The following is a 26,642-nucleotide window of genomic DNA, read 5'->3' as shown; positions in this document are numbered from 1 at the left end:
TAAAACACTAGGAATGAATACAAACTGCAACTTTCATAGCAATTATGAGTAAAAATGGCAACAATTTTCGATCCTGATTTGCTTCATAGTTGGCTCTTTTTCATTTTTCAGTTGATAGGTGTGGGGGGGTAGAGTACAGTTAAAGGTAAGTGAAGGTAAGCCCACTTCCTTGGAAAGTGATCATTTTTTCATATTGCTCTCAAAACATAATTTCCTATACCATATAGGAAGACATCTTCTCAAATGAAATCATGAGGCTTATGCATTCTCTATGAAAACCTGAGAGTAGACTGAGTGATGAGCATGGGTCTATAACCAATCTGACAAACTCCAGGAAAAGGACAGTGTTCTTCATTTTTTGTTTGAAGCAGTACCTATTAAACTAGTAACATACTTTATACTTTGTCTTCTTAAACTAAGGAGTTAGGGCCAGCACGTGGCATCTGCATCCTATATAGGTGCTGGCTGGAGCCCCGGATGCAGCTCCCTGCTAGGGTGCCCAAGTGGGGCCTTGTACCCCATGGGAGACCCAAGCGACATTCCAGGCTCCTGGTTTTGGCCTGACCAACCGTGGTTGTCTCAGCCATCTGGAGACTGAGACACTGGATGGAAGACCTCTACGTCTCTGTCTCTTTTTCTAACTCTGTCTTTCAAGGAAATTAAAAAATCTTTATTTTTAAAAATTAAAAAATCATTTTAAAAAATGATTGTGGCATTGCTATAAATGTAAATGACATGACAGTTGACAAAAACCTGAACTAAGGCTTCATCAAAGTCCCTAAGAAAATATTTAGATCTTCTCTGAACCAAATAAAAAGAATTGTCAGTTGAAAAAACATTTAGCTTTGTAATCCGTAGGTTTACTACATTTTTTCCTTTAAAATTAACACAAACTTACATTTTGCCTTCATGTGGATCTTCTTCCCGACCCTAAAGGGAAAACATTAAGACAGTATATTATACAATTAACTATTTATCTCCTTTTACTAAAACTTAAAAATGTATTTCCGACCACATTGTCCTTAATATTTATCTTTATGCAAGGAAAGATGCTGTCTCAGACATGTTTCCCTAACTCTCCCTTACTCTTCCCTTCACCTGCTGCCTTTGCTCCCTCAGATCCCCTGCCCTTTTTGCTGAACTGTTACAGACAGTAGAGCTGACCTCTCTGTCCCAGCCCCACTCCAACTCCAGCCTGGGTTCACCATTGAAGCTTTGCCTGCATTTTGATAAAACACAATTAAAACAAATTTTTTAAACTAAACTTCTAATATCTCCTTGTTATCAACAAAGTCCTCATTCTGCAACCAAAGTCCCTTACCAAAACAAACATTGCTTGTCTGATGTCCCCAACTATCTGTCCGTATCTACAGGTCACACAGAGCCAGCGACAGGCTTCTCCACATTCCCTACCACTGTAGTCTGTTCTCCTTTCTAGTCACTTCTTGCTACATGCTACAGAAACCTCAACCATCTGAAATGCAATCTCCCCAGATATGTGGAACTCCTAAAAACAGAAGTATAGAGTACCTATGAAACTGTGTCACATAATACAATGTAATTAATGAATTTAAAATAAAATTAAAAAAAACAAACAAACAAAAAAAAAAAACAGAAGTATAGAAAAGGCATCCTTTTTTAATATCCTTTTTTTTATATTTCCATTTTTGAGATATATTCGTGTGTACCAGAAAGTGGCTATAACCATCTTAAGGTCTTAGTCATTCTTGGTTAACATTCACCACCACAAACAATCATTACAAGCATGGGACAATGCTGAGTACACACTTCACTGAGTTATTTGCTGTCCTAACATAACACCTGGTGCCGAATTTCCACTGAACACACAGTGAAGGAAAGAATAGGAAAACAGTTAACTACACATGTATTTGATTCTCTCAATTTTGTCCTCATTTAAATATCTAACCAAATTAAAAGCAGTCACAAAATACCTACCATATCCAAGGTAGCATTAAAAAAATAAATAAATAAAACACCTCTGAACTGAATAGAAGGCTACCACTGAAGTGTGCTGGGTTAAGCTGCAGCATGAGAAGTTGCCACCACACACCAAACTGCTGGTTTAAATGCGGGCAGCTCTGCTTGCACTCCTGGTTCTGCTCCAGTGCCTAGAAAGGCAGCTAAGAATGGGCCAACTGCTTGGGCCCCTGACAGCACATGGTAGACCTATAAGTTCTTGGTTCCCAGCTTCAGCTCAGCCCAGACATGGCTACTGTAGTAATCTGGGGAGTGAACCGGCAGATGGAAGATTTCTGTCTGTTTCTCTGCTCCTGTTCTGTCATTTCCCTTTCAAGTCCAAAGAAATTCACATATTTGTTATACAAGAATTTCACATGTTGCAAAATACAGACTTCACAAAGTGTTATAAGAACATATGACACAAGTTAGCCCCAAGAGAATCTACAGACATAAAACCTCTATAAAGGTGTGACAGCTCAGCTGAGTCACTTAAAAAGGAACCAAATTTTACATGGCAGGCATTAAAAAGGAAGATGGAAAATAGTCAAAGAGGCACGATGCCCTCAACAACATCTAACGAATGCCTATTTTTTAGTGCAGACACAATTAAAAGCAATGGGGCTACAACAGCAAATCAAACACACACACACACACTCACAAATCAAAAACAAAAAATCCGCCCTGAAACATTTTCTGAAATTTATAAAAGCATAAAGGCTCTTAAAGAACAGTAATCTAAATTCAATAGGGGAAACTTAAATCCAACCATTAACACAATGCTTGGAATATATTCACAATCTAGGTAAGATCCAAATGACTTTTCAACCTACAAGAAATTGACATGTTTTAATGAATCCCATTTTCAAAAATCACTCTAAACTGGAACAAAACGGGTTCAGCACTGACCTGACACTCTCACCAGTAATCCAGGGAGGGTCCTACTCATTTTAGCAGCCATCCCACACTGCTCATTTATACTGAGCTCTTAACCCACACTGTTTTTCATGTCTCCTTATCCTAGACTGGGCTGTTAATTAATATTTTTCTGCCAACACTAGGCACTGTTCAATTACCCTTATTACAGCTTATCTTATTATATCTGATCTAGAATTCTAAGAGATCAAGGGTAGTTTAACTATACTATAATTTCCTCTAAGTAATCAGGATCTGGAAGAGGATGGTGTAGCGAGATGAAAACAAAACATTGAAGTTTTAACTGTATTCCCTGAACTCCCTTTTTAAATAAAATATTTTTTAAAAGACAGTATCTGTGGGAAAATCAACAGCGGCAATAAGCTGTCTTAGCTTCAATACTTCTCACCTATATGTAGCAAGTATCTCTCCCACTATTAGGTGCAGACTATTAATCCAGCAATTAGGAGTATTAACCCCAACTCTTCCACTATGTGACTGAGTGTGGAATATATCACATCATTTCCTTAGCCCCTCCTGGCTTTCCTCAGTATGTTTTTCTTCTGCACAGGATCTGATTGCCACAATAGGCCGATAATTTGAAATACACACACACACACACACACACACACACACACACACAAATATTCTCTGCTGCCTTCTTTCTAGAGAAAATCAGAGCATGGGTTTCAAAATGTTACCAATCCATATTTTAATTTAAAAAGAGTACCTTTGAGAATTACAAAAGAACAAAAAGCCATCCCTCATGCTAGACAAATCTGAGGAAAGAATTTCAAAATTGTAATGTTTGGCATATCCTGGTAGTACCAAACCCTATCTTTGATGCATAAATATTGCTAAAATGTTGACATTATTTAAAAATACACATATGTGATCATTTGTACAATGTGATGATTAATAATAAAGTATGTAATGGCAACAAAAGGAGGAGTTAAAAAGATTGAACAGTGTGCGATAATGAGGATGATAAACTAATTTTCCAAGGTTGCTAGAAAACTATACATTTGGAAGGTAAGAACCTGGAGGCTTGTGCAGTGGCTTATCAAGGCCAGTCTTCACCTTGCAGTGCCAACATCCCATATATACTAGTTCGAATCTCAGATATTCTATTTCTGATCCAGCTCCCTGCTAATGGCTTGGGAAAGCAGCAGAGGATGGTCCAAGGCTTTGGACACCCACACCCACATCGAAGACTCAAAGCTCCTGGCTTTGGACTATTTGAGTAGTGAACCAGTGGATGAAAGGTATCTCTCGTTCCCTATTAACTCATTCAAGTAATATAAATAAATATTAAGCAACAAAAAAACCCTAAAACCAAATATATGCTGAAATCTGAAGTAATTTCACTGATGAGTAAGACTAAGAGGTTAATAAACACTACAGACAAATTTGTAATCCACAGAAATTCAAGAAAACTTTCTGAAAACTGGCACTTACATATTATAACAAGTTGGCTTGGCTATTTTATTTACAAATAAGCAGTAATTACTGAAAGTAAACATATCAATGAAAAATTTCTTACAAAGTCCTTAAAAAGGAATTATTCATAGTTTCCACAATTATGAAGTTGTTCAAATTCTTACAAAATATTTAGGATCCCAAGTTGAAAAGAACAAAACTTACCACTTCTTCAACTAAGTCTTCAACAATAAGTCCTTGCTCATCTGTTCTTAGATTTGTTACCCACATCCATCCATCTTCTAATTCATTATGAACAATGAACATATCTCCTTTTAAGAAACTAAAAACAGCAATTATGAAATTATTAAAATTAATAACTTTAAATACAGAATTCTGCATAGTCATTTACCACAAACAGAATCATTGCAATACTGGAAAAACATGAAGAAATTACAGGCAAATTACTGTCCTCCTTTTGGCATTTCACATACATATAAAATTTTAAAGACAATAATCTGAATTGATACATTCATACATGAAATTAGTTGGATAATCTTCATCATTGGATTCAAATTAGAATTTGTGTAAACTAATTTGATTGACTGACAGGTAAGCAGTAGGCTTTGTGGTACAACTCCAAGAAAATGGAAATGAAGCATCTAGCTTTCAATGGTATTAACCTTTCATATATGCATTATATATAAAATATAAAAGAAAATAAATACAATGAACACATTACACTTTATACAAGAGTTAACTTAGACAAAGTCTATTTTAGGTAGCACAATTACTTTTAGCATATAGATCCTTATGTCAAATCAGCCTTCTTCATATCACCGATTAGGGTTTAGGTCATTCACTCAATCACCTCTCTCTGCGTTTGAAATTCTTTCTCTGAATGTGGCATCAAGTAATGTATTACTAAAAGATGTGCATTTTTCAATTTTAGAATATAGCATGCATGCACAACTTAGTCTTCCTGTTGCAACCTATGTGTTTTCAATATCCTCATCATCCTAAGAACAAGTTGTTCACATATGTCCTCAATATAGAATCATCCGGAATTCCGTAAATCTTTCATTTCAGTCTTGAAAGAATGCTACTAAACATGTAATGTTTCAAGATTTGTAGGATGCTATGTACCTACAGACATACTGTCATATTCCTTTAGCAATTTTTCTGTTTTAATATTCAGAAATTGCTATTAAGTAAATCTCTCCTCACATCCTTAAAGCTGTGTTTTCTTTATGCCAGCTCTGAAGTTTCACTGTTTCTTCAACAAATCTGAGAAAACAAAACTCACACACACAACTTCCCTGTACAGTGGAATGATCACAAAGTAACACACTCTCTTGGTATACTAGTTTTCTGAATGGTGGCCACTGTATCACTAACTGAATGGCAGCAGACATTATTCCTTAACAAGATTAAATTATTCCTCTCGAAAACCACATAAAAAGCACATTAAAACAACTATTACATGTAAAACAGAGTATATGAACAAGAACTGAGACAGACATGTAATGATATAATTTTAGTGAGTCATATTTAAGCTCCATTATTGCTATACCAACATTTTATGATGCAAAACCAAAAAATTAAAAGAAAAACATCACCAGTTCCAACACCAACTGTAAGATTCATTTATACTACTTTATATTTCCCAAAAGAAGTTAAAGTATTTTGTTAAATATCATTAATTTCCAGATATTTTTACCTTAAAAATATTTCTTATACGAAATTTCTTAAAGTCATTATATAAATTCATAGTATCAAAATTTACACATTCTAATTATTTAAATTCCCATCTTATTAAGTCCTCAGTTCTAATTGTTTTTTCTGAATCTTAGGACTCATCTATATTCTGAAACACTGATATCCTAAATGGCTTTTATCTATATCATACATGTGCTGATACTCATTCACATCAGAATTCAAAAGTTTTAATTATTTACTCATCTCTTTTTATGTATCTTCTTACATGAAGAACGTGAGTACTAACAGCATTTACTAATTCAGTAACATTACGTTTTTGCAGATCTTGAAAACTGACTCTCGTATGTTTCAGAATTCCATCTATTACTATAAAATTTTTCTTAAAGTATATGAAGAAAATGTGGCTTCACACAAATATGTTGGCAGGACAAGAATAAGTATCTAAATAACCTTTTCAATTAGATATTCCATGATATCATACCAAATATAAATATTCTATATTACACTAACACAAGCAGTATTTTATCTTAAAATTCAGTTGTAACGAGCTCTCTACAGCTTTGCTATCAATGAACATTTTGTATGCATTACAATGACATCAATTAGGCTATCTTATACTCTGGATTTCTTCCATATAATTTTAAGCACCCTACTCTAGTCATTCAGAAAACCCTGGCTCACTGAGCTATGCGGATCTTACAGTTAACAAATTAAACACCATCAAAACATCTCATTCTTTAATATCACAATTGACTGTACCAGAAAGGCACTGCTGGGGAGTTGTCAAATTCTTGATGCCTGATATAAGGTTTCCTGAACTTGAAATTTTGCTCAAAAACTCACATTTTGTCAATGGTAACAACACTGTCAGTTATTTTCTTGACATAAAATTCTCATTTTGTTCTTATTTGCAAAAGATGTCAAAACTGGAGTCTGAATAACCATAGTTTGCCTGTCAGTCACTCTCTCAAGTAAAAACAGTGTGCAAAAAGTAACAGTTTCAACTCACTCTTTTCCGTAAGACAGTGAATTTTGTTATACAAAAGTATACTTCCTATTTCATCAAACGTAGTATTAAAAATGTGTAGCTAGAAGTTGAAATTTAGTAAAATATTTTCTCTGCCTCACCAGGAACTTCACTTATTTGAAAGGCAGAGTGACACACAGGAAGGCAAAGATAGAAGGTGACAGAGTTATCCTCCATCCTGTGGTGCATTCCCCAAACTGAACGGAGGTGAGCCAAGCTGAAGCCAGGAAATCCATCCAGGTCTCCCGCATGTGAAGCAGGAGTGCTAAGTACTTGAGCCACCTTCCACTGCTTTTCCAGGCACATGAGTGAGCAGTTGCATTATTAATGAATGAGAAGAATTAACCAGTGTTCTAATTAGGAGCTCCAGCTGTCCTAAGTGGTGGCTTAACCCACTGCACCACAGGCTGTCACCAAGAACACTTGATGTGCAACTGCTCTTGACCGACTACAAGCCTGGAGCAGTGAAGAACACTGTGCACTTCAGTGCCAACCACTGGCTTGATTTCTGTCGAAGGGCCGGTAGTTTTACCCTTTGTATCATTACTGTAAACATCACAGTGGAGAGCCAGCGCAATGCCTCAATTTGCTCAATCTCCCTCCAGCAAGTTCTGAGATCTCATATGGGCACTGACCAGTTCATGTCCTGGCTACTTTACTTCCCATCCAGCTCTCTACTTCTGGCTTGGAAAAGCAGAGGATGGCCAAAATCCTTGGGATCCCATGACCATGTTGGAGACCCATTAGGAGTTCCTGCCTCCTGGCTGCAGATCAGCTCAGCTCCAGTCATTGTGGCCACTTAGGGAGTGAACCAGCAGATGTAAAATCTTTCTGTCTCTCCTTCTCTGAATAAATAATTTTTTTAAATCACAGTGGAAAATGCAAATGGTGTCTTAGAAATAATTTTGATGCCAAGGAGTATGATGGTTAACTTCACATGTCAAACCAACTCAGTCACAGAGCACCCAGAATAAATACTTCCACGTTTGTCTATGAAGAGCATAGTGAACACAGCATTCGAGTCAGTGAACTACCTATACATTATCCTGCCCTCAGTATGGCGGGGCATCGCCCAGTCCAGTGAGGGCCTGAATGGGACACATTTGGAAGGCAGAACGTGCCTCTTTTCTTTGCCTCCCTGGATGAGCTGGGATATTACACCATCACTTCCCCGAGTATGAAGCCTCTGCCCTGGACTAAGTTAGACCCCGGCTTTCCTGAGTCTCCAGCTCGCAGAAAGCAGATCACAGGGCTTCTCCATGTACCAAGTTACGGGAATCGGGTCCTCATAATGCATCTCTGGATAATCCTAAGGGAACTTCAAAGTGTTCATGAAAACAGCGAATTAAAAAGAAGAAAGTTGGATGGGGGGGGGGGTTAAACCTGAGTTAAGATATCCCTCCCACCTCAGAGCTTCTGGGTTCAGTTAATCGCTTGTGTGCCCCACCAAACAGATCCTAAGAGGTAGCAAGCAATGGCTCTAGGCTCCTGCCACCCACTTAAGAGAATGGAACTGTGAGTCGAGACTTCTAGCTCTGTTCCAGCCAGGCTTGGTCACTGTGGGCTGCTGGTGGGTGAATGAGTAAAAGGGAGAGAAGACAATGCATGTTGTGTCGGAGCGTTTTCAAGGCCCTTCATGCAAGAATCAGCTCAAATAGATCTTACAAAATTTTCACGGTAACATGGATCATACTTCAAGAACTACCATCCGATATCCCTCCGGGAACTGACAAGTTATCTATTATCCCTAAATTGCAATTTACCAATTTTCTCAGTTATGAGATATATTTTCTCCTTTCTTTTATTGGAATTTCCAACTTAAATGATGGGACATGAGTTCATGAAATTTAAATGAGAAATAATTTTAGGACTATAGGTAAATATAATTCCTATTTGAGGATTAAATATCTAATTTGATTTTAAAAAAAAACATTTCCAGAGATTTTCAGTGTAAAAATTTTTACTACATTTTGAATATTGTCACCAATTTCAAAGAGCAACTCAGAATGAGTAATTTAATCAGAAGCTACCTTCTCATTTTAAGATTAAGACAGTTCCTTTGCAGTAAACGGCTTACAAAAACAATGAGAACTTCTCATTTACATGAGAAATCAAAGTGTACACCACACAAACAACAAACCATCATGTTCTATAATTTCTTGATGTTCTTAACATTTAAAATGATTCACCTGTTACGTCAGAGAAGGCAAATTATTCTCTCAGTATCATTTATAGCTGCAGCCCAAGAAGACTCCTCTTGCCTGAGACAGTGGGAAGAAAGCTAACCCGTTTCTCCTACAGACCATATCTACAGCCTGAACAAACCAACCCAGCACTGCAGGCAAAGCAGATCCAGTATTAACCTCACTTGAGTCTATTTCCTGAAATTTCAAAATTCTCCTACTCAAAGATCAAAACAACTTCAAAGCGCAGCTTCTTCAATGCCAATTTCAATGCTTATACATGAGAATATACTACAAAATACCTTATTTCATCAGTGTCTGGTACTTTTGTATAAGGTAGAATGGCTCGCACACGCCTTCTATCTTCCACTGGCTAGAATCAATTGAAAAAAAATATTAGATCTTTCTTTGTCATGTCAAAAGTAGGTCCACAGAAGAGTAAAGTCAGTGCTTCATAACCCTACAGAATCATTCAGACTAATTTCTACCGAGCCTCTCAATAGCAACGGCTTAGAAAAGTCCATTCTTCCACTAACAGAAACTCTTTTAAAGTATTATCAGTGTTTTTATCAGGTAATAGGAATGACCACTGTGGCTTAAATAAACCAATGTAGGAAATACAAAGCCCATATTTGCAGCATCTTCAGGGATAGGAAATCTCTCTTCAGGATATGAAATCAGTTATTATTCCTCAAACATGAAAAATATTTGCTAAGTCATCACCATACAGTATTACTTTTTTTAAAAAAAATCTGCTTGCTTAAATATAAAATGACCGAAAAATTGCCTTCTCTATTTCAAAGAAGTCAGTTTTGTTCAAAGTAACATTACAACCAGAACTTAATGTCACACTTCTCCAAAGAAACTAAAACCCATAATTGAAAAAAAGTTTTCAACATTTTATCCATTTTTTACTTGCCTCTGGTGGTGCAACTGGATAAAGTAATTTTTCTCCTTTAAGTAAACAAGAAACATGACTGTAATAACCTATTAGATCTGACAATGAAGAAAAACGCCTTCCACCGATGTAATAATCTCCACACATAGCAATAATCCTAAGTGGATCAGAAAAAAATCTCAAATCACCATATAAATTGTTACAGCCAGCAGAAAACTAAATTTCACAAATTATAGATTCACAATTTTCATATTCTTTTCCTTTTACCAATATTCCTATATTAAAATAGCATTAACGTATTCACAATGGGTAATATTTATTTCTTTTAAAACACATGAACATAATGTGACGTAACAATCACAGATACGAATACTAAATTGTGTATACATTTAACATGAGACCCACAAACCTATATGTAATTCAACCAATTCTTGGAAATCTAGCCTTACTTCTCATCTCTATATGAGACTGAATTACATAGCTAGTTTTAAAACTCTTACTAAAAGTAGCTCACATATCTTAAAATATCTAATGTATTTTTAAAACTCATTTTAAAATCTAAAAGTCAAGGGTACACAAACCCTTGGTCAGTTAATATAGGCACTTTTTTTTATTTCTCCCATAAATATGAAAAAGGATGTAAGAAATGTAAAGCTATTTACATACAGACTGTGGTATCAACATGTCCCTTTAAAGTTACTGCAAAATTCCAGAACAGTGAAGCTAAGAATTAAAGGTTCAGACCTTGATTTTCAAGCAGTATTTCCTCCTCTGCCATCTAAGAGTTCACACTTTAATTTCCACTTTAATACTCAAGCTTATTTATACGTTTTTTTTTTTACAATTTAAAAGTATGAGGATTTTCAGGTTAAGCAGCACTAATAGTAATGCTTTTAAATTAAAAATGTTCAACAGAAATCACTCTACATCACTGTAAATCCCTACCTGAGGACAGGTTTCTCCATTGTCTGGTATCACTGGATCATTCGCTTTTGTTGAAAGCAGGTATCTTTCTGAATACTACATTCAAACAGCTGTATGTACAGCCTTCAATAAGGACTAAAGACTTACCTAAAATGATTAACAACGTTGGTCTGGCTAAGAAAAGAAAGTACAAAGGAGCCTGGCCTCCGATCGCTCTCTCTTATAAGGTAGCTGCCAGACTTCCCTGCCTGCCTCAGGCGCTCTTCTGCCATGGTTCTATCAAGTTTTCCATGATACCACCTAGGGGAAAAAGAGAAAATATTAGAATTAAAACAGCAACCATAAAATGAACTATGTTGACTCAAAAATATATAATCAGAAGTAGCTGAAAAACAAACTATACATGTAACATAAGTTATCAGATTTTACTCCAAATCAATTATAATTTTAACTCTTTTTTAACTATTTCTCAGTCTGTTCAATTTTAAATCTGTTACATAAGCCTTGGTCCAATCACCTTATATATGAACTTCATCCATTTCTACTTCTAGGACTGTCCAAAAGCACAAACACTGCAATTAAAGCCTTATTTACAAATAACAGAATTGGGGCTAGTACAGTGGCACAGTAGGTTAAGTCTCCACCTACAGTGCCGGCATCCCAAAAAGGCATTGTTTGAGTCTAGGCTGCTCCACTTCTGACCCAGTTCCCTTCTTGGGGCCTGGAGAAGCAATAGAGGCTGATCCAACTGCTTGGGCACCTGCTCCCATGTGGAAGATCCAGAAGGACCTCCTGGTTTCTGGCTGCAGACATGCCAACTCTGGTCTTCTTGGACATTTGCGGAGTAAACCAGCACATGGAAGATCTGTCTTTCTCTTGCTGTAATTCTACCTTTCCAATAAAAATAAATAGATCCTTAAAGAAAAAAATAACAGTAGCATGGGCAAATGGAAATGCATGATTCAATCAAGACTTGACCTAATAGGTCACATGGAACCTATAAGAAAACATTTTATTCTGTTACTAAATTATGCCTTTAAGAGTCATAAGCACTGATCAAAACAAAAGCATATTAGACTGAACATGTCATAGGAGGATGACAAATCCACAAAGTGTTTGAATTTATTTATGTGTTTTGATACTTCAATTTGAAGCTTCAGAGGAATTATTACAGTGACAAATGTTACACAGTAAGCCAGTGGTAGTACTACCATACGTATACAACCGTTTCTGTAGGCTAGGTTAAAATAAAGGAGAGAAAGAATAAGCCTTTATCAGAAACAAAAGTATAATCTTGAATTATGTTTAGCTTCCTTCTAAAAATAGGCCTACTCAGAAGTCTGTACATAAGACTGAAAATAAAATAATAAAAACCTAATCCCGGAGTTTCATTACAACCTAACAGCAAAATCATTAGTATCAGGAGTAGAACAGAAAGAATATTCAATATTGTATTCCTCTGAAATCCTGTCTTAGTTAAATGAACCATGATCTTTGAGATAAACACCACATAAATTTAACTTGCCTTTGTGTTTTTTGTTTTATCTGAAAGGAAAAGTTGGATACCAGTAAAGATCCTTAAAGAACTAAAACTTACTGGCATTTGCCATTAAAATTTTGAAATTCAAGGTTACGAGTTTCCATTTTGGGGGGTGAAATTCTGATACCACTAGATGAAACATGAAAATTTTTTATTATCAATGCAGTGCAACATACATATAATCAAAACAAATTTAAGGAGCATTTTACCAAGTTCCTATTTTTGTAGGACATTTATTAAAATCTATGTTGCTTAAGCGCAATGGCAGGCTTTAATCTCCATTTTACAAGGTCACCGTAAGATGATACACAGAAAGGTATAGGAAGCATTATACAAAGATTTTATGATACATACCTGACCTTCATTAAAATATAAAATATGTACTGATTTGTGGATTTCAGTTTCCACATTTAAGTATTTTTGTGAGGTTTTAGTATACTAAAAATGATAATCAACAGCAGACATTATTCTAAAAAACTTAATTTCCTGAATAGTAACAATTCTGCCCTTTTCAAGACAAAAGCTCTTAAGTTTCAAACATAATTATAAACTACTACTAATAGATCCAATAATCAACCTACAGTCATATATATGTATATACATGTTTGTGTATATATATTTTCTTTATACACACACTACATATATAATTGAGCTTTTCCCGATGTCCAAGTTTTGAAGTGAATATTCAGTGGCATATCTGTTTAATTAAAGGGTTTTTTCTACTCCAACAGTAGCTTTGAAAATCATCTTTGAAATCTTTTTAAAAGATTTATTTGAAAGGCAGAGTTACAGAAAGAACATATAAGGTAGGGGCCATCTGCTGGTTCATTTCCCAGAGTTAGTCACTGGCTCACAACGGCTAGAGCTAGGCCAGCTGGAAGCCAAAGCTAGATCTTCATCTGGGTCTCGCCAATTGGTGGCAGGGTCCACGCACTTGGGCAATCCTCTGCTGCTTTCTCAGCAACATTAGCAGGATTTAAAGTAGAGCAGTTGGGACTTGAGCTGGAGCCCACAGGGTATGCTGGTGCCATAGGTGGTGGCTTTACCCACTTTGTTACAGCACTAGTCCCAATCTCTTAGAAAGTTTTAAAGAAATATTTCCATGAAAGTAACAGAGAAGGAGGCAGACATGGGGTAGGAGGAAGTGAGAGTTCTCTTCCACCCATTGGTTCACTTCTCAGATGAGAACAGGCCACCATGGTGGCTAAAGCTGGGAGTCACATCCAAGTTTCCTGTGTGGGTGGCAGGGGTCCAAGCACTTGGGTCATCTTCTGCTGCTTTTTCCCACATTGTAATCTGGGGTGTGGATTGGAAATGGAGCAGTCTAAACACAAACTGGTGCCCATAGGAAGGCTGGTATTACAGAACATGGCTTTACCTGCAACATCACAATTCAGGTCCCTGAAAATATTCTTGATACTGTGATTTACCTGATAATTTGAAGTAAACAATAAAAGTTTGAAAATTAGGAGTCTTAATTAAGGCATTGGTTTTTCCCCAATGCAAAGCCTACAGTGTGTAAGTCATTACTATCACTTGCAAAATAGGGAGTAAAATCTGTCTCAACTGCAAAGTAATTTAAATAGTATTTCCAAACTTCTTAAGCAAACAAACCAAGGACGCTACATAGGCTGCCCAATGGTTAAGAGTAGACTCCAGTAAGACCAGTGTTAGCACACAGAAGGTTAAAGTTGTTACTTGCAAGACGAATCAGTTCAAGTCCTGGCTGCCCTACTTCCTATTCCGCCCCCTGCTAACACACCTTAGGAAGGCAGCAGTGAGAGGTCCCAATGCACCGGCTCCTGTCACCCACGCGGGAGCTCTGGGATGCAGTCCTAAGCTCCTAGCTTGGTCTGGACCTGCCCTGGCCACTGCCACCTTTTGTGCTGCTTTCAATAATACCCATCCGCTTAGAAAACAAAAAGTGAAGGATAGGGAAAAACAATAATAACCACACCTCTCCAAAAATGTGCAGAAAGGAAAAGAAGAAAACAGAGAAAGCAGAATACTTACTAGCAGTACACTAGCATCAGTCCCTAGAGCCTAGCATCAATCTCTCCCATCTGTGTGCTCTCAATCCTCCAAACAGCTGGACTTTGAGAACTTTGACCATTACAGTGCCACTACGCTAGGTGCATGAAATGACTTGTGGTCACCTGGTCCGATGTATTACTTCCACCTAACTATAAACTACCTGAAGCAAGCTTGTGCTTTTAAGGAAAAGAAAAAGGGGGGGGGGGTGGTATGTGGGGCAGGTCAGGGAAGAACAGTGGTTAATTATCTCTTTGGAAGGTACACTAATTCAATACCTACTTAATGTAACAAAAAATATTTATTAACCTCTATTTTGATGTATCTTTGAGCCACTAAATCTGAAGATTAAAGATAAACTTAATATTTAATCCACCTTCAACAATATACATGTCAAGCATTACCAAACTACATGGTAAAAAACACTATAATATTAGATACCACAAGCTGAAAGATTATGATCCAGTGAACAAAGCTTATCAAACAACTCAATCTGGTAATAGAAAGTAGTAGGATATGGGACAAACAGATAAATACCTGCAAGCCAGCATTGAGCCCCATGGTTAAGATGCCTTCATCCCAGATTTGCTGCCCTGGTTCCAAACTCTAACCTCCTGCTAATGAGGCTCCTGGCTAACTCAGTACCTGCCATGTGCCCGAGAGCCTTGGAGTGAGTTCCTGGCTCCCAGATTTGAGACACACCAGCTCCAGACCTGCTAGGCACTGGGAGAGCGAATCTGTGAATTAGGAGCAATGTGTTTGCTTTCTCTCTCACATACACATCATTGGTCTCGTAGGCTCCCTACCTTCTAAATAAATAAATGAAATTAAGGAGAAAACAAATAGAGACAGACTATACAATCTTGACATGATGTAACAATACACCACTGTTTCAAGATAAAAATTAGAGAAAATGGTTTTAAGAAATTCCTGCGCAAGAAGGAACTTCAAATACTTAGTCTAATCCCACAAACTCACAAATAAGCAAAGTGATCCGTGAACTTGAAAATATAGACTCACGTACTCAACTCTCTCAATCAAGTAGTAATCAAGGCCAGTAAACGAGGAAGGAAATGCAAGTTAAGCTAGTATGTTATTATACTAAGGAAGAGCAGTCACAGACTATATATTATAAATCTAAAAGACAGGCACAAAACACCCACAAACCAGCAATGAAAGTACAACTAAAAGTAGCTCAAATATTTGGTATTCAACTGCACCTTCAGTTAACTTTTCCCACAAACTCGGACTCTGTCACTACAGAATAGTTTTAACTGCCAAAGTTCCTTTCCTATAGGAAAAAAAAAATAGAATCTACAGATGAACAGAGAAAGCTTTACAGTAGCACAAGACGAGAACTTCTGTGCAGGAAGCTCAACAGAGATGCAGCGGACAAGGGAGTAAGACGGACAGAGCAAGGGCCATGCAGATGTCTGAATTCCCACCGCGTGTGCAAAAGCTGCCAGCACTTCTGACACATGGAGTGCTGCAAGCTGAGAAGTGAAGAATGTCAGGAAGACAGACGCGAAGAGACAAATGCTTTCCTGTCAGATTTAACTGAGTTTGTTGTTTCCTTAGCAATCAGAATAAGCTATTTGCTACCTTTCTGTCTGTCCTTCCCTCCCAAAATCTGATCTGCTTTTCCATGAAAATGTCATAAAAATTTTTAAACAGTGGGTAGAGTATTCAAAAAGGTATTGTTTAAGATGGCCAAAACAGAAAGAGGAGCACCAGTTACATAATCTAGGTTATATATATGTCATACTTCTCCACTATCCCAATGAAGATTATGTATCAGGTAAATCATTCACAACGCTCGACTGATTTTAATAGTAGAACTGCATTTCTAACAGCTGCTAGACCTGTCTGGACATCTCAACAACTCAAAAGATACTATTGTTCTTCGCTCAGCCTCTTTGTTAACCTCTATTTTATCCTGTTTTTAATACGCACTTGGCAGTAAAATAATTCAGTAACAAAAGCTATAAGAACCAGCTCTCAAGAGTACAAAACCGGGAACCCTACTCCACTGCTGGTGGGGCTGCAGGTTGGTACGGCCTCTATGGAAATCAGTATGGAAAACATTCAAACAACTCAAAATCGACATACCGTATAATCCAGCAATAGCACTCCTAGGAATATACCCAAAACACCTGTTTTATGAGAAGCCAACATGCACCCCTATGCTCATAGCAGCACAATCAGTAATTGCAAAAACATGGAAGCAACCAAAATGCCCATCAGCAGAGGACTGGATAGGAAAGCTATGGTTCATCTACTCCATGGAATACTACTCAGCTATTAAAAAAAACAAAATGCAGTTCTTTGTGGCCAAATGGGCCAAACTGGAAACCATAATGCTAAGGGAAATGAGCCAATCCCAAAAGGTCAGATACCACATGTTTGCGTTAATTTAAGAGGATATGATGTTATGTAAAACATGTTATTTTATGTATATTATATGTTGTGTATAAACTAAAACTGAATTGACAATGAGGTGATCACAGAAGATGGTTAAGAAATCGCAACTGTTTTTAACATATTGGTTACTCAATACTATAACTATTAATTACACAACGAAGTTAATTGTTGCTGAGGGTATGTTGGAGCCTTTAATTGATCGGGTTGATAATCTGATGGTTCTGCCCTCGGACCGGACAGGGTCTCCCCAAGAAGCTGAGGAACTAGACTGGACTATAAGATGTTGGACTCTATGTTTAGTTTATGCTTGCAAAGAGGGAATTTCAACAGTACTTGATCAGAGGATATGCAACAAGGTGGAATATTCCACATGGGGGGAGGGTGAGGAGAGGGGTGGGGTGATTCCCAGTTCCAACGGAACTGTATCACATAATACAATGTAATAAATCAATGAATAAAAAAATATAAAAGAATAAAAAAATAAATAAGAGTACAAAATCAATTAACATGAGGTATGAGTAGAACCATCCCAGCACTCACTTTTCCATCCTGTCTGTGTTCTATCCAGTTAAAATACCCTTTACAATTTCACCTCCAATGATCCTTTATCCATCTTTCCACTTTCCACTGTTAATATCCTTTCTCATCATGTCCTAAAGTAATTCTTGCACTGTCTTCCAGTTTCACTGTCTTCGATGTCCTTATACATCTGTGCATCATAATATTAGAACTATAATATCTGTAAGATCATAGTTTTAGTTTGTGACTGAAGCACAAATCAAAAAACAATTGAAATGGGGGTATCTGGCTGAGCAGTCTGTTTAGCACCAGCACCCCACACCCAAGCATGTAAGTACGTCCCACTTCATCTCCTACCTCCAACTCCCTGCTAGTGCAAAGCCTGGAAGACAGCAGCACTAGCTCCACTAGCTAGGATCCTGCCACCCACACGGCAAGTCTGGAGGGGATTCCCAGCTCATAGCTTCAGTCCTGGCCAGGGTGCCACTTGTAGCCATTTGTGGAGAGAACCGGAAGATGCTTGTAGATTACAATTCAAATTGCTGGCATGCATTCAATCAAGAATCTTTATCAAACCTGCCAGTCTCCACTGCACCACTGCTTTCTCAGCGAGGAAGCAAGTACTTTCATTCCTTTGTTCATGCCTTCCCTTCACTCTGAATCACCTTATGACCATCCTTTTATCTACAGAAATCCACCTCATTCTTAGTGTTTAGCTTGGGTGCCATACCATTAATCCTCTTATCATAATCTACCAAACTCCTGATTCCTTACATTTGCAAGAGAAATTAAAGATACCCAAGGATACTAGAGATACTTACAAAACCTTCACAATTCTTTAGTCAACATTTGGCACAATTCCGTGAAAACAGCTGGCATGCTAAGTGGGAAGCGAGACATTCATGTCTACACAAAAATAATAATCCCTTCCTGGAACCCATCTGTCTCACGAGATCGGGCCTTCTCCCACGTAAGGTGCCTCCACAGCCCTCAGTCCACTGCAGGGATCATTCACCACCCTTTCCTCCAGGGAATGCCTATGCCTCCAGGAACAGCCAAACTCTAACCTGCTCTAGGATATCAGCTTCAAAACCTCTTGGCCCAAAATAACTTTTATATCTCAAACCCTAAGCATAAAATGACCTGCTAACAATGGTGTTCTCAGAAAAACCAGGTCAGACATATGAGTGTCCTCTTAAACATTCCAGTTATTTCAATGGTTGCACACTGTACAATTCAAAATAAAATGTTCATTGGTGCCAGCACAGTGACAGCAGACTAATCCTCCTCCTTACAGAACTGCCGGTTCGTATCCCAGCTGCCTCTCTTTCAATGCCTATGGCCTGTGAAAGCAGCTGGAGGGCAGCTGCAGTCACTTGGGAAGTAAACCAGGAGAAGAAAAGACCTTCTTTCTCTCCCTCTCTCTTTGCAAATTTTTCAAAGAAAAATAAATCTTTTAAAAAATATAAAATATTTACTAATTCTAAAATATCATAATGGAGTTATTAATATAGGTAACAATTTTATGTAAAACAGTTTCACTTGTAAGAACAGCACTACTTTATACCTTTGTGTAACGACAGTTTCTAATTTAATAGAAAACAGGTTTTTAAAAAATCAATTTCCTGCATACTATTTGCTGCATAGCATTTGAAAATTATCTTTATATACTTACACTCATTTTAGAGAATACAGATTCATGCAGAATCAGTGGGGGCCAATTTTCCAAACAGATAAAGTCTCTGCCTGCAACACTAGCATCCCATATGGGCACAAATTCGTGTCCTAGCTATTCCATTTCAGACACAACTTACTGCTAATATGCCCGGGAAAGCATCAGAAAATGCCCCCAGGTACTTGGGCTCCTGAACCCATGTTGGAAACCAGGATGAAACTACAAGCTCCTCCTGGCTCAGCCTTGGCTAGTGTGGCTCTTTGAGGAGTGGGGACTGAGCTAGCGGACTTAACATCTCTCACTTTGCCATTCAAGTAAATATTAAGCAGGTAGGCAGGCAGGCAGGCAGGCAGGAAATAACCATCCTAAAAAGGTTACAGGGGCCCGGCGGCGTGGCCTAGCAGCTGAAGTCCTCGCCTTGAAAGCCCCGGGATCCCATATGGGCGCCGGTTCTAATCCCGGCAGCTCCACTTCCCACCCAGCTCCCTGCTTGTGGCCTGGGAAAGCAGTTGAGGACAGCCCAATGCATTGGGACACTGCACCTGCGTGGGAGACCCGGAGGAGATTCCAGGTTCCCGGCTTCAGATCGGCGCACACCGGCCCATTGCGGCTCACTTGGGGAGTGAATCATCGGACGGAAGATCTTCCTCTCTGTCTCTCCTCCTCTCTGTATATCTGGCTGTAATAAAATGAATAAATCTTTTTAAAAAAAATAAAATAAAAAGGTTACACAGAGTTCCATTGAAATATACTAGGCTATCATTCATTCACATTTCACAGCATCATGCAATGGTCATTTGAGAAATAGTTTCACTAACCAATGCAGATCTAAAACTGGATGTTAACACATTTCAGTTACAATTTCAAAATATCACATCTTAATATCAACACTATATATGAAAAGATTAACTTATGGTTAATCTTAAGGATATTGCAAAAAAAAGGGGGGGTGCAAGGGGGGGTCTGACTCTTGTGCAACTTCTAAGGGTGAACCTCAGGCCCTTGAGATATGCTATCTAAATGGAGTACTCCTGATTACTAGGGGCCCTGCACCCTACCACATTTTATGCCAACAATATGATTCATGGTGAAGGCCTTGGTCCGCACACTATCAGTTTGAATCCAGGGGTTTAAAAAGGCCTTAAAAAGTAAGCTACGCAGTTACTTCAGCCCTAAATAACACATTCCCAATAAAAATCCTGGACACTGGAACAGCGCAACGGCTCAACTCGTTAACCCTCCACCTGCAAGGGCTGCACAGTGATTCCTGCCCTGCACCTTTCACAAATGAATAATTATTTTATTATCAAAAATTGTAAAAATGAGTACATAAATCACTAGAACATAACTTAATGTAACAGATTCACAAATATATTACCACTGATTTTATGGCAGTGGTCAGGGTGAAAAAAATAATTTCCCAGTAGATGAAAATTGGTCAACAGGTTACCCTCATTTTTACTTTATTGAAGATTTACTTATTTTTGTTGGAAAGGCAGATTTTACAAAGAAAAGGAATGAAACAGATTTTCCATCTGCTGGTTCACTCCCCAAATGGCTGCAACAGCTAACATTCAGCCAATCTGAAGTCTGAAGCCAGGGGCATCTTCTCCAATGCAGGTGCAGGATCTCAAAGTCTGGGGCTGTCCTCCCTGGTTTCCCCAGTCCTAAGCAGGGAGCTGGGTGGAAGCAGAGCAGCTGGGACAAACACCTGCAACCATGAAGTGCACGTGCTCAGGGCGGATTAGTCTGCGGAGACATTGCACCAGCTCTGAAATCCTTATTTTGAAGAAATGAATCCTGACCTCTACCCTGCACCACACACACAACTAGACTTCATATCTAAATTACATCTAAAAGTGAAAGAGTAAACAATAACACTCCACCAAAAAAAAACCCACAAATATTATATACTTAGGGTAAGCAAAGGGTTTTTTATTTTTTTTTATTAATTATTTTGCATTATGTGACAGTTTCGTAGGCTCTGGGAATCCCCCCACTCCTCCCCCCTGGTTGATTCCTCCACCTTGATGCAGTATTACAGTTCAAATTCAATCAAGATTCTTTCCTTGCAAACATATACCAAGCATAGAGTCCAGCTACTTATTGTCCAGATGGGTTGAACAGTTTCTTGGGGAGACCATTTCTGGTCCGAAGTTAGAGCTGGTAGAATATCATCCCAGTTAGTTAAGAGTCCCAATATAACATCAACAGCAATTTGCAATATTATGGAATTGACATGGTTTTGAGTAACCAGTATGTTAAAAAAAAAAAAAAAAAAAAAAAAAAAAAAAAAAAAAAAAAAAAAAAACAAGTCCTAGCCACAACCTATGATTAGTTCATTGACATTTCAATTTTAGTTTATATACAGGACTGGCTGCTATATACCTTAAAATGGCTATAAGGTACCATTCAGCTGTCTCATGTCTATTTCATTTCAGTATTTAGCCATTTGTTGTGTTGAAGTATAATTTTCCTGATCTTGGCAGATTTTAGGATAATCTAGACTGGCTTGTAACTAACAAGATATTTGTCGACATTTAAGGTACAGAACACATTTTTTTTTTAAGCAAAGGTTTCTTAAATGCAACCCAAAAAAACCACCAGCCTCTAAAACCTGTTATAATAAAACTAAGGATTTCTGCTCAAGAAGTAAAAAACCAACCAATACATAGACTGAAGACTTCTGTAAGAAACACATCCATCAAAAGGCTCACTTGCAGGTTTAAAACATTCAGAAATCAATATTAAAACAAGCCATTTGAAAACTCAGCAATAGACATCAAGATCCACTCTATGGAACAGATTATCCAAACGGCTAACAGATGCAAACACACACACCTTCATAATTTAGGACCTAAAGAAAACACACAGGGACCATGTCCCCACCTTCTTACTTTTTATTTCCTATGCTTAAACACAAACACACACACACACACACACTTTTAAAGGGAATCTATTTTTCTTCAGTATTTCTATTTTTTAACCAAATGTTCATTTATTTGGATGATTTTTTCTTTCGTTAAGCAGAGACAAAGAGTCCATCCTCATTCACCCCCAAAATGACAACAGCCCTTACTTGCGATCAAAGCCACGTATCAGGTACTCAGTCCATGTAGGTGGCAAGACCCAACTGCCTTAGCTATCACTGCTGCCTTCCAGGACCTGCATCTGTAGGAAACCGGAATCAGTAGCCAGAAACAGGTATGTAACACAGGAAGAGCAAGTAACACTGAATCAACACAATTAAATCTCCAAGGCCCTCATTTCTCTAGAGATGAGCTAAAGCCTGCTACCATCACTTTCAAAGTATCTTGAACTTAACAGAATTATTGAGAAATCAAGTTTGTTTTCCATTTTTGTCTTATTCCAATTTCCACATTTTGGAATATTCTTGCATATATACTGCATGCACACATAACAATGTTGTGTAGATAAATATTTGTGTATAAGCAAGTAACTTCTAGGCAAAGTTACATCTTCACTAGACTTCTTCTGTTTACCTGTTAGCCACCTCCTCATTTACTACATCACTGCCAAATATTTGTATAAGCCAAGACTATGGTAATTTCTGCAAATTCACATACCATCAGTTCCAAAGCCTAAGACTATGGGCAGTTCCAGCTGCTGAGTCAGTGTGATGGAACCAGACCCCAGCCCTGTCTCATCTTGTCTGTTTTCTCTAAGACTTCATGCCCACTGAGGTGAGAGCTGTGACAGGCATCCATGCTTCTACCTCTATGACATACACATTTCCATATCACGATTGGTCACTATTTTTTGCTTTCTCTATTCATTAATTATTTAAACATTCATGTTCATATTTTAAACTTATCCAGTGTCAAAAAAAATCTGAGTATCTTAGTTTGTATTAAGTTTTTTCAACTCTGATTATTACAGGCATTATCTCTAAAAAAGATTTTATAATCTTAGAACAAATCATTCATAATTTTATCTAAGATTTTTCTGTTTCTATCATATTTCTGCATAGACAGCTTCCCAACTAGGGAAGTTTCCTCCTATCCTTCTAAATTGTAATAAGCAACACTGAATTATGTATTTCTTATTTGATTGGTCATCGTTTCCTGGCCACATACTATTATGTGTCAACTATAAAAAAAAATTACAAGACAACAGCATAACTTCTAGGCACTCTAAGTAACGTTAACCCATTAATATACTAATACTCTTGAATCATTTACTTTTTCAACTTTTAAATAGGTTCCCGATTCCTGTGACATCATTATCACTGACCATCAGAATGCGACTGTCAAACTGCCCGTGTACAAAAATGCATGAAACATTCTGAAATATTTCGGCATTCTCACCTGCTACATGCACACAAAAGGTTATTATGTGAGATGATGGATTTGTTAACTTTCTTGACTGTAATAACTGCTTCACTGTGAGCATCTGTATACTCTAAATATACACAAATCTTAAATAACCATTTACAAACCTCATATATGAAGGTCTTGAAAATATTAACAGAAAACAAAATTAAAGGACAGGCTTGTCTCAGGCAACATTTGATTCATGCAGCTTTTCCTTAACATGAATTTTCTGTGAACTTTTGATCACAGACATTTACGTAAGTACTTGAGTCAAAACCATTTTTTATAATTATAAAACTTCAGCATCACAGTGGATTTTAAAAGGAAAGATGTTAACGTTACTTCACAAAAGGAAATACTGAATCAGAAGAAATGTAAGCTACGTTTCCAGCATAATGATTCACTAACAGCATCAAAACCACAAAGTCAAGTTTTCCAAAGCCTCAACTACAGGTTCGCCTTGTGGACTATGAGTACTTGCACTCTAAGCACCAGGTAGACAAAAATCTACCTGCTTCTATTATGTTTTCCAAAACACATCCTGCAGAGGATGCACTGAACACTTCGGTTTAGCCAAAGTAAACAAAAAAGTTGTTAAGATATTAGACTCAGAACTCCTGTACTAATGTTGCACTCGGCATTTAAGAACACAGAATGCAGACATTCCCCAATCACTCAACTAGCAAAGAGGCCAAAGAACACCAACTCCTCCAACTGAAAAATACCGTTCACTGTTTAGGAAATGCCTTCACATGTTTATAAAAAAGCTGACCCCTAGTAACTGGCTTGCAATTGTCCAAAACTGCTTTCTTCTGGTAAATTTTCTGTGTTAATTTAGATTTTTGATTCAGATCAGCAAGTGTTGCAAATTAAGCATCACTTTTTTTAAACACTACAATTAAAGCAAGAAACATAAGCTCACTGACATTTTAAAAGATATCTAAAAAAATCCTCTACCAAATGGCATCTTTGTTATTTTGGACAAACTGCTCCCTTTAGTGTGCTCGCTATTCCCTTAAAAGGGTCAGCCTCAAATTTCCACAAACCAATCTTTCAACTCCTTTATAACTTAAAAGATGAAATCTGTTCTAAGCCATTTCCAATGCCCTTCTGGTATATAAGGCAATTGGAAGTCACTGATCTATCCTAACAAACAAAAGCTGAACAAAATTAAAAGTTAACTCTTCTTCGAGCTTTCAGAGAAACCACAGGTCAAACCAGTACTCCCTACAACAAAAGGACTAGCAGATGCGGAAAAATCCGAACTCATCAGGGCAGAAACCCACAAGAGAAAGCTCCCGGGAACAAGTGACGCAGGAGAGCTCAGACTGAGAAAATGTTGGAGACTCATGAGGGACAGACCTAGGAGCTAAAACACTGAGCAGAACCCATTTACAGTTGGCTCCTGACGTGACTACCAACTCCACCACTCCCCCACAACAAATACCCAAAAATTTCCTGTGGGGAGGGAAGGCAAAAGAAACAACTCTGAAACTTCACATCATTCTGATCCTCTTACCTAGGTCTGCCTTCAGCAGAAATTAATTTATCAGAGCCTAATCCAGCTGGAGGAAGAGGAAAAGGTGATTCCAACCCCTTATAGTCACCTAAGGAGGAAAGGCATGGTGAGGGCACCAAGCAGCACTGCTTCAGTTCAGTGTCCTTGAGGCGACAGACCCAGCCAGACACCTACCAGGACACTTCCCTGACCTCCGCATTACCAACAGCCTGCTCACAGCATGTGTTTTTTCCCAGGACACTGTGTCTAGTTTTCAGCAAAAAAATTCCGTTAGAAGACTAAGGGCAAACATCACAAACACATATAGCAGAGATCTGGGAATTACCCTAGGGAGTTTTAAAATCACGATTAATACACTGAATGTTTTTTAAAAGTACAGATTTGCTTAACGTTTATTTGAAAGGCAGCGTTAGTTACATTAAAAAGGAGATCGGAATAGAGGGAGAAGAGAGGGTGGAGAGAAAGAGAGAGAAAATACGAGTCTCCAAGTCCGAGCTGGGCCAGTCTGAAGCCAGGAGCTTCTTGCAGGTCTCCCACAGGTGTGTAAGCAATTGGGCCATCCTCTGTCACTTTCCCAGGCACAACAGCAGGGAGCTGCATCTTAAGTAAAGCAGCTGGGACTCAAACCAGCATCCATACAAGATGATGACCCTGAGGGCACAGCTTGACCCACTATGCCACAGGTGCTGGCCCAACTAAACATTTTAATGAAAATATATGGATAATGCAGGCAGAGATATGACACTTCCAAGGAAAATAAAATGCTAAAAATAAGCACTGTAATGGAAATTAAGAGTACCTTGATAAGTTCATTACCAGAATGGACTCACCATAGATAACCATGACATAGATAACCACATGACAGAGATAACCATGACAGAAACTATCTCCAAAGCTTAAAATTAATTTAAAAAGAGACTGAAAAAAGAAATGAATAGAACATTCAGGAAATGTGAAACTACAAAAGCAGAATTTACATAATAAAAACAGAACAAAAGTACTTAATATAGTAATGATTAAGAATTCTATCAAATTCATGTCAGACACAAAGTCATAGGTCCAAGATGTTAAAACAAGAAAAGTGCCAAAAAACAATTAAGACATATCCTATTCCGGGCCCGGCAGCGTGGCCTAGCGGCTAAAGACCTCCCCTTGAACGCCCCTGGATCCCATATGGGCGCCGGTTCTCATCCCAGCAGCTCCACTTCCCATCCAGCTCCCTGCTTGTGGCCTGGGAAAGCAGTCGAGGACAGCCCAAAGCCTTGGGACCCTGTACCTGTGTGGGAGGACTTGGAAGAAGTTCCTGGATCCTGGCTTCAGATCAGCACAGCACCAGCCATTGTGCTCACTTGGGGAGTGAATCATCGGACGGAAGATCTTCCTCTCTGTCTCTCCTCTCGGTATATCTGACTTTGTAATAAAAATAAATAAATCTTAAAAAATGAAAAAAAAAAAAAAAAAAGACATATCCTATTCCAACTTCAGAAACCAAAGATGAGAAAGTCATGGGGCTGATGTTCGGCAAAGCAAGTAGGATGTTG

General features: G+C 37.9%; 1 protein-coding gene across 1 annotated transcript in view; it reads right to left on the bottom strand.

Moving 5' to 3' along the window:
* The window catches only part of RASA1 (RAS p21 protein activator 1), a 75,435-nt gene that overhangs the window by 30,639 nt on the left and 18,154 nt on the right, over nucleotides 1-26,642 (bottom strand). The window contains exons 2-6 of the mRNA XM_058656403.1: nucleotides 11,210-11,362; nucleotides 10,156-10,295; nucleotides 9,543-9,609; nucleotides 4,537-4,654; nucleotides 899-930 (exon numbers count right to left, since the gene is read on the bottom strand). Of these exons, the coding sequence (XP_058512386.1) occupies nucleotides 899-930; nucleotides 4,537-4,654; nucleotides 9,543-9,609; nucleotides 10,156-10,295; nucleotides 11,210-11,362 (510 nt within the window). The remainder of the gene's footprint in view (nucleotides 1-898; nucleotides 931-4,536; nucleotides 4,655-9,542; nucleotides 9,610-10,155; nucleotides 10,296-11,209; nucleotides 11,363-26,642) is intronic.

This window comes from Ochotona princeps, chromosome 28 (genome assembly GCF_030435755.1).
Source record: "Ochotona princeps isolate mOchPri1 chromosome 28, mOchPri1.hap1, whole genome shotgun sequence".
In the NCBI taxonomy this organism is placed as follows: domain Eukaryota; kingdom Metazoa; phylum Chordata; class Mammalia; order Lagomorpha; family Ochotonidae; genus Ochotona; species Ochotona princeps.
Note: the sequence above shows the minus strand (reverse complement) of the source record. Positions and strands in the feature narration are given on the sequence as shown.